Source organism: Macaca fascicularis, chromosome 6 (genome assembly GCF_037993035.2).
Source record: "Macaca fascicularis isolate 582-1 chromosome 6, T2T-MFA8v1.1".
NCBI lineage: Eukaryota > Metazoa > Chordata > Mammalia > Primates > Cercopithecidae > Macaca > Macaca fascicularis.
In genome coordinates this window covers 141,566,491-141,583,459 of record NC_088380.1, presented here as the reverse complement: position 1 = coordinate 141,583,459, position 16,969 = coordinate 141,566,491, and the positions used below count along the sequence as shown (strand labels likewise).

General features: G+C 57.5%; 1 protein-coding gene across 7 annotated transcripts; it reads left to right on the top strand.

Annotated features, from left to right (window-relative positions):
- The first annotated feature begins 4,694 nt into the window (after positions 1-4,694).
- On the top strand, positions 4,695-16,683 carry PITX1 (paired like homeodomain 1). Of its 7 annotated transcripts, none has more exons than XR_012414083.1 (5): positions 4,695-4,881; positions 5,442-9,900; positions 10,447-10,683; positions 12,901-13,579; positions 15,077-16,683. XR_012414083.1 is itself a non-coding variant. In XM_045394248.2 (5 exons), exons 2-5 carry the CDS (start codon positions 9,867-9,869, stop codon positions 15,617-15,619), a joined length of 1,047 nt encoding a protein of 348 aa, XP_045250183.1. In that variant the 5' UTR covers positions 4,695-4,876; positions 5,442-9,866; the 3' UTR covers positions 15,620-16,683. The 7 variants fall into 7 exon arrangements, 6 of the variants coding, with proteins under 6 accessions (XP_045250183.1, XP_045250184.1, XP_045250182.1 ...); XM_045394248.2 differs by having other exon boundaries at positions 4,695-4,876; positions 12,901-13,133; XM_045394249.2 differs by having other exon boundaries at positions 5,442-9,833; positions 12,901-13,133.
- The last annotated feature ends 286 nt before the right edge of the window (positions 16,684-16,969 follow it).

Here is a 16,969-nt window from a genome sequence, read left to right as displayed (position 1 = left end):
GGCTAAAGGGTAGCAGCCCACAACACTGAGGAAACATAAATATTTCATGGGCCACTCCCTCCCAGCCTCCAATCCTGTGTTCAATTATCATGAAACAATTCAGAATTTCCAACTCAGGGCTAATAGGCTGCCATCAGCCAGTCAGCCAGTGCGGGCAGGGGCAATTACTTTAAAAGCTTCCGACAGGGTTGTTTACTGTACTGGCTCCCCGAATTGTCTATCTGTGATAGTGGCTGTGCCCCTTCAGGCCCTGAGCACTCTGTGTCCTGTGCAGGAGGGAGACATCTGGAGGGAGACCAAGGCACTGGCTGCAGAGCTTGTGATCATGAGACTCACTAGGCCTACAGATGGGTAAACTGAGGTCTTCGAGGGGCAGCTCCAGAAAGGCAGGGGCCATAATGTCTCACCTTCACATTTCCCATGCCAAGCTGTGGCCTCCTGCATTCATGGCAGATGAGTGGACAAAGGCTGATGGATTGATGGAGAAATGAAGGGATAGATAGAGAAGCTGGGCAGCTCAGCAAATGATGTTGCAATAATATGCTTCCATCTCACCTCAAATCCATCCTCCTCTCTCCAGGCAGAGTGGGCTTTTAAGATACACATCTGGCCAGGTCTCTCACTGTTCAAACCCTTCATCTGCTCCTCTTTGCTTTCAGGATAACATCCCACCCTCCTATCAAAGATTATGGAGCCCTGTGGGATCTGGTTCCCACTTGATTCTCCAACTTCCTCTTCCCCTATCTGTTGCCCTGCCTTCTCATCTGTTCCAGTGCTATTATGAAGCCACACTGTCTTCCTTTATTATCAAGCATACCACAGTTTATCTCACTTCAGATCCTTTGCACATTATATTTTCCTGGGGAGGGGTCCCCAGGTGGTAGAAAAACTGTTACAGCCAACTCCTCTGTGTGTCACTCAAGACACTTCAACAGCAGGCTGCAGATTTCTCTCCAACACTGTGCTCCCACTATGTAATGGATTTCTGTGTCTGCCTCCTTGACTCAACCCAAATGAACAGGAGCCACCTATCTCTGTCTCTCTGCAATCACAGGCACAAAACAGGTGCTCTCTACATTTTTTTCGACCTGAGAGGTCATTCTAGGAGGGTCTCAGGACAGGGTTCTGTCCAGTATTCCATGCAGATGCTGAGAGGACTACAATGAAAACAATACTTCAGATGCCCAAATAGCTTCTCATTTTGCTTTCACTACCAATACTTGCACAGTGCAATAGAATAATGCTCAAATACATTAATATCTTACCTGATCCTAGGGGGTCCTCCCTACTTTTAAAGCCTCAAACTTCCTCCCTCTCACAGATAAAAAAGGGAGTACAAATACATTCCCTTCCTTACTCTGTGGATCCATTCCTACAGGTAATCAAGACTCCGAGCTTCCCCTCCGACTTTCTGGCAGTGCTTCACCTCTCCCCACAGATGAGTGCAGGAACAATCCTGATGGACTTCAGACTCTCCCAACAGAGCCAATCCTTCCCCATCACATTGGACTGGACTTGCTACCCATACCATCAGCAGCCCCCTGAGAAATTTCACAGGGCAGAGTCTTCTTTGGAAACCAACCCTTTCCCTCCACCAACTCAGAGAACTTGTTCCAAATAGATGCCAGGACTCTTGGAGGAGCATGGTGACTCTGGGGTGCAGCCTCTGACCCTGGCCAAGCAAAGGCCTGAGCCACTCTTCCCCCACAAAGTGATTGGTGCAGGAGTGGGCATGTAAGCTGTACCCAGTCAATCAGCATAACTAAATCCCTTGCCCACTCTGGGGAGGGTCCTATAGTTGTTGCCAAGAGACGCTCAGCCCTGTTCTCAAGAAGCTTACAACTGGTAGGGGCAACAGGTTTTAATCTATCATTACACAAATATTTAATTTCAATACTGTTGCAATAAGAGCTATGAAGGAAAAGAATACTCCCCCTAGTTTTACTTGGTATTAAGATTTGGGAAAAAAAAAAAAAAAACACTGCCTGAAGAATTGTTATGGTCCTCTGTATAATAGTGGCTGCAGACATTTGCTCATTATGTTCAGCATGAACCCATGTAACAAATTCATCAAAGCGTTTTGCACTAGGGAGAAAAATTTATATTAGAGGAAGCACAGTAGTTTGGACTGAAACACAAAGAAAATTCAGCCAATTCTGCTGACCTTCTTTGATGGGGCACCTGGAAGCTGAAAAGTAAAGTGATATTCAGGAACAGTGACTACTGCTTCTCTTCCTGGTGAATCCTGCCCCAAATCTCTTCTCTCTCTGATTCCCGATTCCACTGTGCCAGTGGGGATATATGCTCCCCAAGATGTCAAAACTAAAGGGAAATTGAAAAAAAAAATCTTTTTAGAGAAGGGAAAATAAGATTATAAAAAGCGTGTTTTGTACCCCCCAAGTTTCACTAAGAACTTCCTGACTTCCAGGCCCTGGTGTGCCCCACCCACCAGCCTGGCCAGCTATCCTGGACCAAACTTCCTAGCACCTAAGCAGGGGATGAGGGCAGATAAACTAAATCAGAAAAGGGATCTGTTCCTCCTAGACTCAACCAACATGACCACCGTGGAGAAAGAAAGAAACAAAAACAAGAGCAAACTCTCTTAAAGAACAACCTGGCATCTATCACCGTTAGCATTCAGCCCCTCTGTCCACAGGACTCAGGACCAAGCCTCTCACCTTCATTATCTCATCCATTTCCCAAGAAGCAGGAATTCTTTTTCTCACATTTCACAGATGGGGAAGCTGAGGCTAGGAGAGGTTATGTTATTTGCCAAAGTCACACAACTAGTAAAAGCCACTGACAAGATTCAGGCTCAGGCCATCAGGTGCCAGAGGCAGCATTTTTTGGCACCATAGGCCCTGCCTGGGGACAAGAGCATGCAGAAAATCTCGTAAGAGATGAGAACAAAACTCGGAAAATTGCTAGCATGCAGGGACGGGGCATGCAGGGAGGAGGGAAGGTGTGATTTCCTGCTACAGACGCCAGAGTAAAAGCCACCCCAGGAGTGCCTGTGCAGCCCTGCATAGTAAGGTCCAGCGGTTGCATTTATGCCCAAAGATGCCCCTGGTGCTTGGAGTGGAAGGTTCCAGAGACAAGATTGGAAGCTTCTCGGCTTAGCAGTTCTAGGGCTGGACCCTCCAACAAGCCATTTTACACATTCAGCAGTCAATGGGGGGGAGTGGACGTAGGGGGCTAAAATGCCCACAGCACAGGGTCCAAGTCGGCAGACTGCACTTTCTCCACGTCCAGGGTCCGCTAGTGCCGGCATCGGGGACTCAACCCCGGGTGCACAGAGCCCGGCACACACCACTGGAGAGGGATTCCTGCTGTTGAGGGTTGAGAGGAGGGTATGGAGTCCCCGGAACAGCACGACAGGGTTCAGGGGCCACCTGGCAAGGCCTGAATGCCGAGGCCTCTGTGAGCTTGGGTCGGGCTAACTTCCCACTTCGGAGGTTGGGGAGGGCGTCGTGGGCCTCTGCGTTCCCAGGCCAAGCCGCCCTGGAGGCACGGACTAGCAGGACGCCGAGGTGGCGCGGGTCGCGGCCTCTCCCGCAGCAGTTGTCGGCAAGAACCAGGCAGGGAGGCGCCGCTGCTGACTGCACCTCATGAAACATTCAGGCCCGGCTGCCGCGCTGCCATCTCCCGGCACCTTGCGCCCGAAACGGTCGCTCTGGAGCCCGTGGCCGTCCGCGGCCGTCCCTGAGAGGGTCAGGCCACAGCTCGACCTGCCCTGTGATCCCATCCCAGAATCCCAGCAGCAAGCAGGCTCAGGCTGGGCACTTCGGGGTACCAGGAGTAGGTTCAGCCAACTGGTTTCCCCCATGAGGCTTCGCGCACAGGGTTATCTGGCCACGGGGCAACGCTGGGGAGCCCTGTGGCCTGAGGGTGAGCAAAGGGCAGGCTCCCAGTTCCCTTGCGTCCAGCCCATCTCCCAGTGGCAGCCAGCCAGGAACAGGCCTGCGGGGCCACGGAGGTGGAGGCGTCACCGTTCGCAGGCCCGGAGCAGGATGGCCGCTGGGGGATGTGCAGGCATAGGGGTTGGCCAAGGGGCCCCAGAAGTGTCTGTCCTAAGGGGTTGGTCTGCCCTTTCCTCACCAGCCCAGCCCCTGAGGAGAGAGAAGGAGGCAATCCCCCAAACAGGGCAGGTCGGGCGGTTGCCCCTCCCTAGCACCCCCTACTCCCAAACACAGAAACCCTGGGGTCTGTCCTCAAACCTCCCTGGCTGCCACGCTCTGGGCAGCGGACTCTCCCTGCCAACACGCAAGACCAGCTTCCCTCCCACAGGCTGAGCAGAAAGAAGAAAGGTCCAATCTCAAAACCCTCGATTCGACCACCAGCCCCTGTCTAAACGGAAGTAGGGCCAGCCCCTCACAAGTCAGGTGGGAAACTGGGCCCAGGGAGAGAAAGTGCGCCAGGGCCAGGCTGGGACCCGCTGCGGCTTGGTCCGCATGCGGGCGGGCGCCTCCACGGAGGTCCCAGGGCGAGCTCCCGGGCCTCGACACCCGGCCGCCAGCCACGCGGACCCCAGCCTGCGCCCCGAGGGAGGCCGGGACCCCTAGCCGGCGGGACTGCGCGCCGCCCCTCTCCCCTCAGGTCCCGGCGAGCGCCTAGCTTCCCCTCCCCCGCTTCCCGCCTCCCGGCCGGTGTCCCCGCCTTCCCCGCGGGCGACGGGCGGCGGCGGCTGGAGGAGCGGGCCGAGCCGAGGCCGCCCCGGCCTCGCGCGCTGGGATGTAGCGAACCAGCAGGGGTCGAAGAACCGTGCAGTGCCAGAGCCAGAGCTGGATCCGGGTCCCACAGCCGGAGCCGAAACCTGAGCCAGAGTCCGCGGCGGGCGAGCCCGGAGCCAACGAGCCGCAGACACAGCGCTGCCCAGGTGGGGTAAGAGACGCTGGGCTAGGGGCGCAGGGTCTCCGCGTTGGAGGGGCGCAGGGAGGTGGCGGCCGAGTCCTGAGCAGTTTGCTTCTGGCGTGTGTGGGTCCAGCCGGCAGCGCCTGACAGCGCAAGGCGCGGAAGGTCAGGAGCCTTCGAGGCAGCGCGAGGAGCTCGTTCCTGCACCCAGGGCACAATCATAGCCGCCGTCACCGGGTGCTACCCCACCTAACTGGTGGGATCAACCCTCTGCTTTAGCTCCGGACACCCCAAGAGGGTAGCAGCCTCGGGGGCATGGGCCACGGCCCCGCGAAGGGCACAACCTGGGAAGCCGGTGGCAGCCCCTCGCGGCGTTGCGGGACGCAGGGCCCCCATCCCCAACCCCAGGAGAAGTGGGCAGGAGAGAGGGCCGTCCGCTGCTCCCCGCTGCGTCCAGCGATAGAGTGCCCCACCACCCATGGAAGTGCTGGCCCCTCTGCGTGGCCCGGGACTTCGGCCGTGGCTTCGCTTCAAGAGGGTATTTTTCCTAAACGAAACCGCTTCATTCGTTCGTTCGTTCGTTCGGGCAGCAATGCCGCAGAAAAGCAGGAGACGTCGGTCCGCGCCCTGGCTCTCTTCGCCCCGGACCCAGACGTCCCGTCGCAGCGCTCGGAGGTGCCCCCAGCCCATGGCGGCCTGCCCTCGCCGGCACAGGTCGGGCTTTTTCTTCCCAGGAGAGAAACCCCAAATTTCCTTCGTAACGTCCAATAAAGACATTCCCGCGGCTTCTCCCGGGTTTGGTTGTTGACGCAGGGTCCCAGAGCACTGCAGCCGCTTCTCAAGAACCGGGTCTCGGATTTCTGAAATTGACCAGCTTCGTAAATTGGAGCCTATTCTCCCGCAGCAAAGGGCCCCAAAGCTGGTATCGCAGTAATGGGAACCCCAGGCTGGAATCCGGGTCCCAAACTTTTCCGATTTAGGAATTCCCTGAATCTACAAATATTTAGTTCACTTTTCTGAAAAACTAAGGCTTGTGTATTCTCTTGATATCCCTGTGACCTCTGAAAGCCACCAGGGTCAGAGGGAGGAAATCCCAGGTTGCTGTCCACTAGGGGAGGATTCAGGTCTAGGGTTCAGGTCTAGGGTAGTCAGGGCAAAAGCTACAGGCAGCAGGGGCAGCACAGAAGACCTGCTGTCCCCGTACCCTTTCCTGGGGCTGCTTTGGGCCTCCCACCTCTCTTCCAGGGAAAGGAAAAGAGGTGGGCTGGGGCGTGGAGACCAGGCTGTCTGGACTCTAGGATGCAGAGGCCTCCAGACAGGCTCAGGGTGCTCTTCTCCCATGAAAGCAACCGCTGGGAAGAGGAGGCTATGGTGCATCCATAAGTTGCCCCTGCTCCCCAGTTGTGCGACCAGCTGCTACGCCCTTCCTAGTCTTCTTCCCCCCAGCTCAGCCATTCTCAGGAACCAGACAGCATCCATGGACTTAGGTGAGAGATGGGCTGGGGAGAGCCATGGGTCCTACCAGCCGCTGACTGAGGGGCCCACAGCACAGAGTCCTGAGTTCCATACTCCCATCTGTGCTTCACTGGCGGCAGTCCTGCCCAAATACATCCTGGCTGTCCCCAGGACAGGCTGGGGATCCCCAATTGGCAGGAAGCCTCAGACTGGGGTCCCAGGAAGCCTAAAGGAGCCAGTGAGGTCTTTCCAGCCCCTACCTGAGCACCCTCCTCCCCACTTACCCAGTAGTTGCTGTATTCAAAGAAACAGGAGCTTTTATTGGGGAGGGGGTATTAGATCAGGCAGAAAGAGGTAGGTGGTCCAAACCTGCACTCCCAAAACTGGGTTTTCAAGTTTGAACTTCTCCACAGACTAAGAGGCTTAGGGCTGGAATGTCCCAGAGAGTCATGGATAGCCCTGGTGGCAGGTCATGGCACATTCCTTCCTTTTTCCTAAAATACCTTGATTCTGGGAGCAAGGATTAGAGCAGGGTGCCCCCATGGGTGGGTAGAAGGATGGCCCCCACCCATAAAAGCCTTCCAACCACCCTGCCCAAATTACATTACTAAACCATTCTTGGGCACAGGCTGTTTTTAGTGAGCTAGGCTTCAGGAAGGGTCCTCGTGGTGACTACTTCAACCCCACAACAGCCCAGGTTCTTCTGCTCAGCCCAGCCAGGACCCTAAACTCCAAAATTCTTGAACATCACAGAATCATTGCTGGCTTTGTGTGGTCAGGGAGGGGTGGGGAACAGGGCACATGGTTCCAGCTCCACCAAGCCCCCTTCCCTCCTCTCTTCCTGTCCCATCAGCAAGTGAGCTGGACACTGAAGCAGCAGGCAGAGTCCGGTGTTGGACGTGGGAACTGAGGCTCAAGGCAGATCAAGTCTTTACCTTGAGGCAAACATAGGTCACCCAGCACAGCTGGGGGAACACAGAGCCTCTGCTTACTCCTGAAAGAGTGCTGTTTTCTGTCCTGTGTGTGTGACATGTCCCTGAGTGTGCAAGAAGCCCCTATCTTGACTGGGACAATGACCAGTGAGAGAGAGTAGCTGGGGAAGAACAGAGAGCGTGTCCAGGTCCCTTCCCCAGCCAATGCCCAAGATCAGGCCACAGCCTCCTCACAATCAATTGCCTCCTCACTCCTTGATCACTCCGTGCTGCCCAGGCCCAGCAGAACAGACTCTGCCAGCAGGCCCCACTAGCCCCAGCCCCTCTTTGGGTCTCAGGTCCCCTGAGGATACGGGGCTTCACCTGAAACAGTCTGAGGGCTTTTCCATCTACACAGCAGGCATCAAGATCACCAAATAAAGGGACTATTGTGCCTGCCTGGAGCCCTGCCAGAAGTTTGGGCCCAGAGGGGCACACAGCAGGTGCTCAATAACTGCATTAAATGCACTAACAGTGAGGATACAGCCCCTCAGACTAAGCAGTGAGTGCTGCTCACAAAACAGTTCCCACTGGGGGATGGCCCAAAGAGTCACTTTGGTCCCTCTGGGAAGTGAGGGGGCTATGAGTCCCAACCTCCTCTGGATGCCCACAGACAGATCATTCATTTCTAAGTCTCTGCCCAGAGACGCACGGTGCTTCCCACCTTGGCCTGACATGTGGCGGGGTTAGAACACACCTCCTATCCCATGCCAGCCGGCGTTCATGCCAAGTAGCACACATATGCCTAAACTCAGCGCTTCCATAGTGCAGTGAGTACATGTGTGTGCACAGCATCTCCGCATGGATGTATAGGATGTGCGTGTGCGCGCGTGCCCCCATGCTGTCTGCACTCAGGCTGTTCTATGGGATAAGACAGCTAAAAGGAGAATGGTGTGTGAAGGGACACTCCCCAGCATGCTGCAGCACCTGAATATCTCCTTGAAAGGAGGGATCTTCTACTGGAGACTCCAAGAAACGTGGTAAAGGTGGGGCTGAGGGCAAATGCTGGGCAACTGTGCTTCCCCATGTTCCTCTGCCCATGACCAAGACTCATTTCATGGAGGGAGATCTCAGCGTGGAAGAAGGCAGAAGTCACTGAGCCTCCCCAACCCAAACTCCTGGGAAGTGTCATCCCTCTGGCCTCAGACCCTGCATTCTATGGTCACAGACGCACAGTGAGAAAGGGCCAGGCCCTAAGGAGCTGTGCTGTCTCTCCATGGCCCAGAGTGGGGGATGGGGGCAGGGGTGCTTTGGACTAACATGGAGGGAATGGAAGGCAGGTCTGGTTCCAGCCTGTGTGCCTGCCCCTGGCCCCAGCCGCCCTCACGAGGAGCTCAGCTGACCGTGGGTGTCTCCCTGTGATGGGAAGGGGTAAGGCGAGGACTCAAAGGCAGAACCTGCAGAGTGCCCCAGACGCCGACACCTGCGCAGTCAGTGCCACCCACCCAGGAGTTGAGGAGGCACTGGGTTTTGGGGTGAGGACACTGGACACCTCCCTGCTTCTTTCCCAGACCGACAATCTCCCTGGCGCTGCTCCCTTGGGTTGCTGTGTCTGGTGGAGCTGGTCACAGGTGAGGGGCAGAGGGCAGTCTGGGGTCCGCCTATGGCCAGAGAAGCAGGTCAGGGCGGCGCCTTGCCGCCCCAGCTGTGGCCTGTTTGCTCAAGACGCTGAGGTCTTGGGGCCAGGTAACAATTGTTGAGCAAAATCCTTCGACAAACTTCACCTACGTGCAAGGACTTGAGGAGGGAATCACTCTTGGGAGTGGGAGAGTAATGTCTTTGCCTGTGCCCAGTGAAGGCCCATTGGAGCTGCAACTCAGCTACCACTGTGTGGGAGAGAAGCTGGAAGACTGAGGGCTTCCTGGGCTGCTGGCCCAGGGTTGGAAGACAGCAGTCACCTGGCCTACCAGGCCTGTGCCTGAAGCCCTGGGAAGCCAGGATGCAGGCCCCAGGCTGGGACAAAGCTACCCTGAAGGAGGGCAAAGGCTGCCAAGGCCAACCCCATGCCTGCCAAGGCCAGGCCTGGCCCATTTGGCCAAAGCGTAAGGTGTAAAACAAGGGGAGAGGTAGAAGAGGCTGTGGGGCCTGGCTGGGATTCTGGGGTCTTCCCTCTGCATTCTCCAAACGCCTAGAGCCAGCAGAAACGTTTCGTCTGATTAGAAGCCATCATTTCTATCCCAATCCCGGAAAATTGACTGCGGTGCAGAGAGGGAGGCCTGAGAAGCAGCCTTAGGGGAGAAGGTCCAAGCTAATTAGGAGGCAGCATCCGGGGGCCCATTAGAGCGCAGGCTGCTGTCACTCAGCCGGGCTGAGTTCCCGGGAGAAGAGGCTGGAGAAGGAGGGGCAGGCGGCCCCTCGACGAGGACACCGCTGGGAGCTGCCGGAACGGGCCCCGGGCTCTGCCCCCGCCCCGGCGCTGGCTCGAAGGCGCCCGCTCCGTGCGATCCTGCTCGGCAAACATTCACTCATCCTGGGCTGTTCTCGCCAGCGCTGGGGACTTCGAGGCGGCCGAGACGGGAGTTGATTCTAGGCGAAACAAGTCATTTGGGGCCTGAGGTGGGCACGAGCCGCCCGGGACTTGCAGGCCAGATGCGTTTCTTTTGTGAGGCCGAGGGAGAACTCGGTGTGTCACCGGGGAAGGAGGGAGAGGCGCGGCGAGGCCGCGGGGGGCGGGGAGGCGGCGGGAAGGTGGCTGCGGAGGGGGAGGGCGCGGGCGAGGCAGGGAGGGAGGGAGGGCGGCAGAGAGGGCGCGGCGGCGCGGGCGGCTTGGGGCTGGATTCCGCCCGCGCTCCCTCGCTCGCTCGCTCCCTCCCCAGCCCCCTCCCACCCAGGCCCACCCCACCCAGCACCCCTGGCGCAGGGACTGCTGGAACCTGGCTGTGCGCGCTGTCGCTTTAAGACAGACTCTGCCGGCGCCGTCCGGAGCCTTAGAAACCGGCCCCGGATCGCGAGTCGGAGCCGGAGCCGGGGCCGGCCCGGCTGCTGAGGCCCGAGCGGCAGAAGCGCAGCGCAGAGCGCTAAGCCAGGCGCCCGGTCGCGAGAAGCTGCCGCCGCCTCTGCCCGCCCGGCCCCGCAGCCCCGGGCGGTCCATGGGGCGGGTACGGCGTCGCTGCGGGCGCCGGCAGCCCTGGAGGGCAGCTGCTTAGGCGCTGCGCTCTTGTCCCCGCAGGTCGCAGCCAGGGCGGCGGGGCGCGCCCAGCCCCGGCCCCTGGAGCGCCCGCCGCGGTCCCCACCTCCATGGACGCCTTCAAGGGGGGCATGAGCCTGGAGCGGCTACCGGAGGGGCTCCGGCCGCCGCCGCCGCCACCCCATGACATGGGGCCCGCCTTCCACCTGGCCCGGCCCGCCGACCACCGCGAGCAGCTCGAGAACTCCGCCAGCGAGTCGTCTGACACGGAGCTGCCAGGTAAGCGCCGTTCCCCTCGCGGCGCGCACGGAGCCTACTTGGGCGCGGGGCACGGGGAGCTGGGAGCAGGGCCTGACGCCCGCGCCGTGCAACCAAGCTCCCTCTCCGCCCCAGAAGCGTCAGGAGCTTTCTTTTTCCCGTTCTCGACCTGACGGTGAACGCGGAAACTTACGCACACGCGAAGGCACTTCCACGCGGTCCCCACGCGCCAACAGACTGGCAGATGCATGAGCCTACAGCTAGAGGGTTGGACTGACAGCCCCTCTTGATCAGGAGTAAATAGAACGGGGGAAAATTGGATTTGCGCAACTGGGCACTAAGAAGCGACTCGGACGAAGGGAGAGGAGCAGACCGAGAAAGGAATGGGGGTGACGGGCGAGAGAACGCCCTCAGAGAGACAGAGAGAGAGGCTAACACCGTGACAGTAGGCGACAGAATGAAAGAGAGAGGCCAAAGAGAAGGGGCGGGCGGGAAGGGTAAACGGGGAGAGGGGGTCAAGTAGAAGGAAGACACAGAAGACGGTGAGGGCGAGCGGGCCAAGAGGCGCGGCCGGACTCCCAGCAAGGCCAGCCCGAACCCCGATCGAGGGATCCGGCCCACGTGTGCAGCCGAAGCCCGGAGCTGCCCGGCCCTGGCCCCCGCCCCGGCTCCGGCGCGTCTCCCTCCGCGCTGCCTTTTTGTACGAGCTGGAGCTTTTTTCCAGCAGCGAACTGGGCCCGGGGGTGGCCGGCGCGGGCAGTAGGGTAGCGAATCCGCTGCCCAGCGCAGCCGCCTGGGTCCCCGAGGGGCTCAGAGCTCCCCGGCATGGGCGCCTCTTCTGCTCGTTTCTTCTGTTCATTTCTTAATACACAGCTGAGTGTTTCTTTACACTTTCTTAATCTGTTTGTTTCTCTTTTGCATCCCTAAGTGATTTTTCTGAGAGGTTCTGTTTGCTTGGTTAAAACACAATCAACGCTGAACTATACTTTTGTTTTCAAAAGTTTTAAGTGCGGTCTTTGGTTGGTTTTATTTTTAAAACCTAGAGAGATATATAATCATAGATTGATTTTTTGAACCAAATCTATGAGGATGAATTAACAATTTTAACTTTATCTTTCGATTTTGAAATAATTAATATACTAAGTGTAGGTCTCTGGAATTTAAAATATCTACATGCAACATTATTCTTCCGGAGATTTTAAAAAGTCAATCCAAAATGGCGCGTTTCTCCGGAATTTTCTCAAAATCCATTTACAGTGGTGTTATTTGGGGAATTTAAATTATCTAACTATAATGTGTTTCTCTGGGATTTAAAAATTATCTCTGTAAGGGCCTTATTGGGAGGGAGTTAAAAATCTATTTACAACGGTACATTATTTTTTTAAATCCCAAAGAAATAAATGCTTCTGTCAGCCTGGAGTTTATACACTTACAGGTCTGTATTTAGTTAGGGGTGTGTTTGTACCGAGTTTTCTGGCTTCTTAATTTACATTTGCTCTGTGTTTCTTCCTGTCTGATTTTGAGAATTTGTGGCCCTTTCTGTGTCTTTAGGCATAGAGCTGTGAGCTTTTCTGGGCTTCTGTGTTTTGTTTTTAAATTCTTTTTCTTTATGTATCAATGTTTCTATGGCTGCGTGTGTTTTGTGTAGCTTCAAAGAGAGACAGACTGAAGCCCGAGGTCACCTAGACAGAGTCTGTCTGTCTGGGCTGCAGTTGGTGGGGTTTTCTAGGCTTTGGGACTGGAGGCCTGGAAGCAAGGCCGAGAACCGGCTGTGTTGTGCCTGCCCAGTGGGGCTCCCACACATCCCTGAGGAGAAAAAAGTGGAGGAGTTTAGGCTGGAAAGATCTGCTCCTAGTTCAGAAAAGCAGAGACCCCCCTCAGATTTAGACCCCCTAAGAGGTCGCAAAACAAACAAAACAAAGCATACATTTGCTCCGAACATCAGCAGCAGGGCAGTCTGAGCCGAGCTAAGGGTGCAGGCCCTGCCCAGCCAGGAACCCAGGCCCGCGGCTAGGGCTCCGATTCTTGGGCTCTTCTCCGCGGTACACCAGACTAGAGGTGCCTACTGACGACCAGCACCCGGCGGGCGCTTTCCAGTGGGGACAGTTCCCAGGGACCCTGGAGGGAGGGAAGGAGGGAAGCCCGCGCTGGTGGCTTGGCGGGCGCTTCGGTGGAGCCGGGACGGGGTGCAACGGGGCGTAAGCCCAGGTGACCTGCTCCACGTCCTGCCTACTGCAGAGAAGGAGCGCGGCGGGGAATCCAAGGGGCCTGAGGACAGTGGCACGGGAGGCACGGGCTGCGGCAGCGCAGACGACCCAGCCAAGAAGAAGAAGCAGCGGCGGCAACGTACGCACTTCACAAGCCAGCAGTTGCAAGAGCTAGAGGCCACGTTCCAGAGGAACCGCTACCCCGACATGAGCATGAGGGAGGAGATCGCCGTGTGGACCAACCTCACCGAGCCGCGCGTGCGGGTGAGCAAGGGGTGCGCCTAAGAGCACCCGCGCAGAGGGCTCCCGGGCCGCCTCTGCTGCAGCCCTCCAAAGCTTAGACCCACAAGCAGACCTTAACTCTCCCACCATTCAGACCTGGTCCCTCCCACCACCGGCGATCCCCACCTTAGGCCCTGGCCCACCTAGCGTCTGCCAGGCCTCCAGGCCGCCATGGACCTCCAACCCCTCTGACCGTCATCCTACCTGATCCTCGGACTAAGGCAGCCCCAGCCCAAAGACCTGTGCCCTCAGGGGACTCCCCCATGCCCTGTGGGGCCCAGGACCCACTTGGATGTTAACAGGATACCCTGGGCCAGAGACTGGGCAGTGGATTCCCTGCCGCTGGGGACTTCGGGAGCTGCTGGCTTTACCCCGAAAACGAAAGGGAAAGGCAGGTCCTGCCTGGCTGCATCGGAGAAGCCAGAAAGGTGCCTGGGTTTGGGGCTCTCAAAACTTCCTGGAGCAGTGGTCCCATCTCACAAGCAGATTCTCTAAAAGCTCAAGATATTCTCCACCCTCCCCAGCCGTCAGTAGGACCCTTTGCCTTCTGCCTTTTCCAGAAGGTCTCCTGTCTGGTGAGGTGGGGGGTGGCTCTGGGACCCAAATGTCCTTCCCAATCCCTTTTGGGATATGCCATCTCAGACCCAAGACCAGCCTGCATTCTCCCTCTTTTCACCCGTTCGGTTTCAAGTAAAAGCAAGGCTTTCCTGCCAGGGTAGCAACAGAATCATTTCTTCCCTGGGGGCGCAAATATTTAATCAGATATTGGGAGCACCTCCCAAGTCGACCGAAGTCCGACCTGGCCCACAGACTCCTTACCATAACCCGCAGCCCTCCCTAGGCAGGCTGGCCAGCCCAGTGGGACTTGGAGTGAAGACACAGCACTCAGTAATCCTGAACTCACTAATCCTGCCCAGGTTTATGGTGGTAGGGGTGAGTGGGGGTGGAATCAGGCAGTGTCAGTGCTGGGGACTAGGGAAAGCTGAGAAGCAGGGGTCTGGCAAACTAGCTCAGGAAACTTCACTCAGAACTGGAGGAAAATCTGAGAGGGCAGAGAGCATGCGGTAGGCAGATAGGTAAGGATGGGGAAGGACTAGGAGGTTGTCACCAAATTTGGGGGGAGAAAAGGAAGGGCAGGAAGATTAGAAGAAACTAGTAAGAATAGAAAAAATTAAATATTTGTGGAGAAACATATTTGGCATATATTTAGGCGGCAGGAAAGAAATTAGGAAGCAAAAAGATCAGGTACTTGAGAAAAAGAATCAGCTGTTTAAGGGGAACAGTAGAGGTCAGATATTTGGAAAGGATGAAAAAGCCTAATATTTGGGGACGATTCAAAAGGATCAAAAATGGGGGATAAACAAGAAAACAGACTGAGGGAGAAGAAAGAGATTCAGACAGCGGGATGGACTAAACGAAAATAAACATTTGGAGCCGAAAAGAAAACATCAAATATTGCCGATAAAGATGATAGCAAACTATTTGAGCGATGAAACAGATCGAAGAATTGGGGGAGTCGGAAAGTCCTATGTCTCAGGGAGGAAAAATACCTTTTGTATTTGAGGGAGAATAAAAAGACTGAAATATTTAGCAGAGTGAACCCGTTTGGGGGAGAAGGCAGAGGTGAACTGGTTGAGAGAGGAAGAAAGAAAACGAATATCTGTTCAAATAAACGAGAATCTGTATTCGGAGAAAATGGATATAATTTGGGAGAGAGGATAAAGATCGGAAAAAGAAAATAGTATTTTCTGGGGACAGGAAAGGAACCATTGTGGAGGGAATGCAGGAGCGGAAATATCGGTAGAAGGAGAGAAACGACAGTTCGGAGGGCAGCGGGCGGATGGAGGGCTCCAGGCGGTGGGGAGCCAGGTGGGGACCCTCCCGGCCCACAGCAGCCCTGACCCTTCTCCCGTCCCCTCCCCCAGGTCTGGTTCAAGAACCGGCGAGCCAAGTGGCGGAAGCGTGAGCGTAACCAGCAGCTGGACCTGTGCAAGGGTGGCTACGTGCCGCAGTTCAGCGGCCTGGTGCAGCCCTACGAGGACGTGTACGCCGCCGGCTACTCCTACAACAACTGGGCCGCCAAGAGCCTGGCGCCAGCGCCGCTCTCCACCAAAAGCTTCACCTTCTTCAACTCTATGAGCCCGCTGTCGTCGCAGTCCATGTTCTCGGCACCCAGCTCCATCTCCTCCATGACCATGCCGTCCAGCATGGGACCAGGCGCCGTGCCTGGCATGCCCAACTCGGGCCTCAACAACATCAACAACCTCACCGGCTCCTCGCTCAACTCGGCCATGTCGCCGGGCGCCTGCCCGTACGGCACTCCCGCCTCGCCCTACACCGTCTACCGGGACACGTGCAACTCGAGCCTAGCCAGCCTGAGGCTCAAGTCCAAACAGCACTCGTCGTTCGGCTACGGTGGCCTGCAGGGCCCGGCCTCGGGCCTCAACGCGTGCCAGTACAACAGCTGACCGCCCCGCTGCACGACGCGGGCCGGCTGCCGGCACAGAGAAGGGCTGGGGCGCGGAGGACGCACGCGGGGCCGCCGGCTCGCAAGCCCCGGCTCACCGCTTTGCGGACCTCGCGCCTGCGCAGCCCCCTCCTCCCACTTCCTACTCCGGGTTGGTTTTGTGTTTGCTTTTCCGGATCCCACTCTGCCCTCCAAAAAGAAAAAAAAAAAAAAAACAAAGCAAAAAGACATCGGAGAAAAGTGCCGCGAAAAAAATGGATGAGTTGCAATTTCCCTCGGGATGGCGCGGGTGGTGTGTGTGTGTTCCCACGGGCCCCGGAGGCCCACTCCGCGGAGGGGACGCGGCGCGGTAGGCGAGCGGGCCCCCCCCCCCCACGGCGGGATGCCCAGCGGCCGGGGGAGGACGCCCTCGTAGCCCGCGTCCCCGCCGTGCTGGACCCATACTGAGCGGCCGGGCCTGCGGACTGGATGTGTGGGACCTGGACTTGCCTGGGATTTCCCGACCCCGTACAAACCAAGATGCCCTCTCCAAGCTGGGCCCGGCCGAGAGCGCGTTAGCTCAAGTCGGGATCCGCGTTGGGGCAGGCGTTGGATTGGGGGTGACGGTGCCCCAGCCCAGGATCCGGCACTTGGTGGAGCCGCACTAGGCTCCGGCGCGCCTGGTAGAGCCCCGCTGGCCCTGCGCCCCGGAGCCCTATATTGAGGCCACGGAGCGGCAGCGGGCAGTGCGGACCTGGCGGGAGGAGGGGGAGGTCCGTCTCAGAACACCCCCAGCCTCGAGCTTAGCCGCAAGCCCAGGCCTTCTGCTCTGCTCCCGGGCTAGGAGGCGGCCCCCTGTCTGGGCGAACAGCCCCCTCCTCACCGCCCGCCGTGCAAGAGTCGAGCCGGTAGAGCGAGGGGCGCGGCCCCAGGGCCCTGCGCCCACTTTGCACACCCGCTCTCCGGCCCGCGCCCCTGTTTACAGCGTCCCTGTGTATGTTGGACTGACTGTATAGAATTATAAATCTGTCTATATCGACTTGTCCATGTACGTCTATTAAAACCATAGTCCGAGCGTGCTAAGCACTGCTGAGCCCCGACTGCTTCATTGGGCTGAGGAGGGAGGCGGATAGAAAGGAAACTGTGGGTAGAAAGGGAACCGGGCCCCTTGGGTAGGAGGGGAGCACCAAGGCAGCCCCCGCCGAGGTCTCCCTACCCCGCTTCCCCACCACCATTCTTGACCTGCTCAGCCTGGCTGCCATGAGGGCACCGACCGACGTTGCGAGCCCGCCCGGTGCGCGCCCGCTAAGCTGCGCCTCTCGGCGTTGTGCGCGGGATGCCTTAGCAAGAACCCCCTCCCTCCACGGCTGCC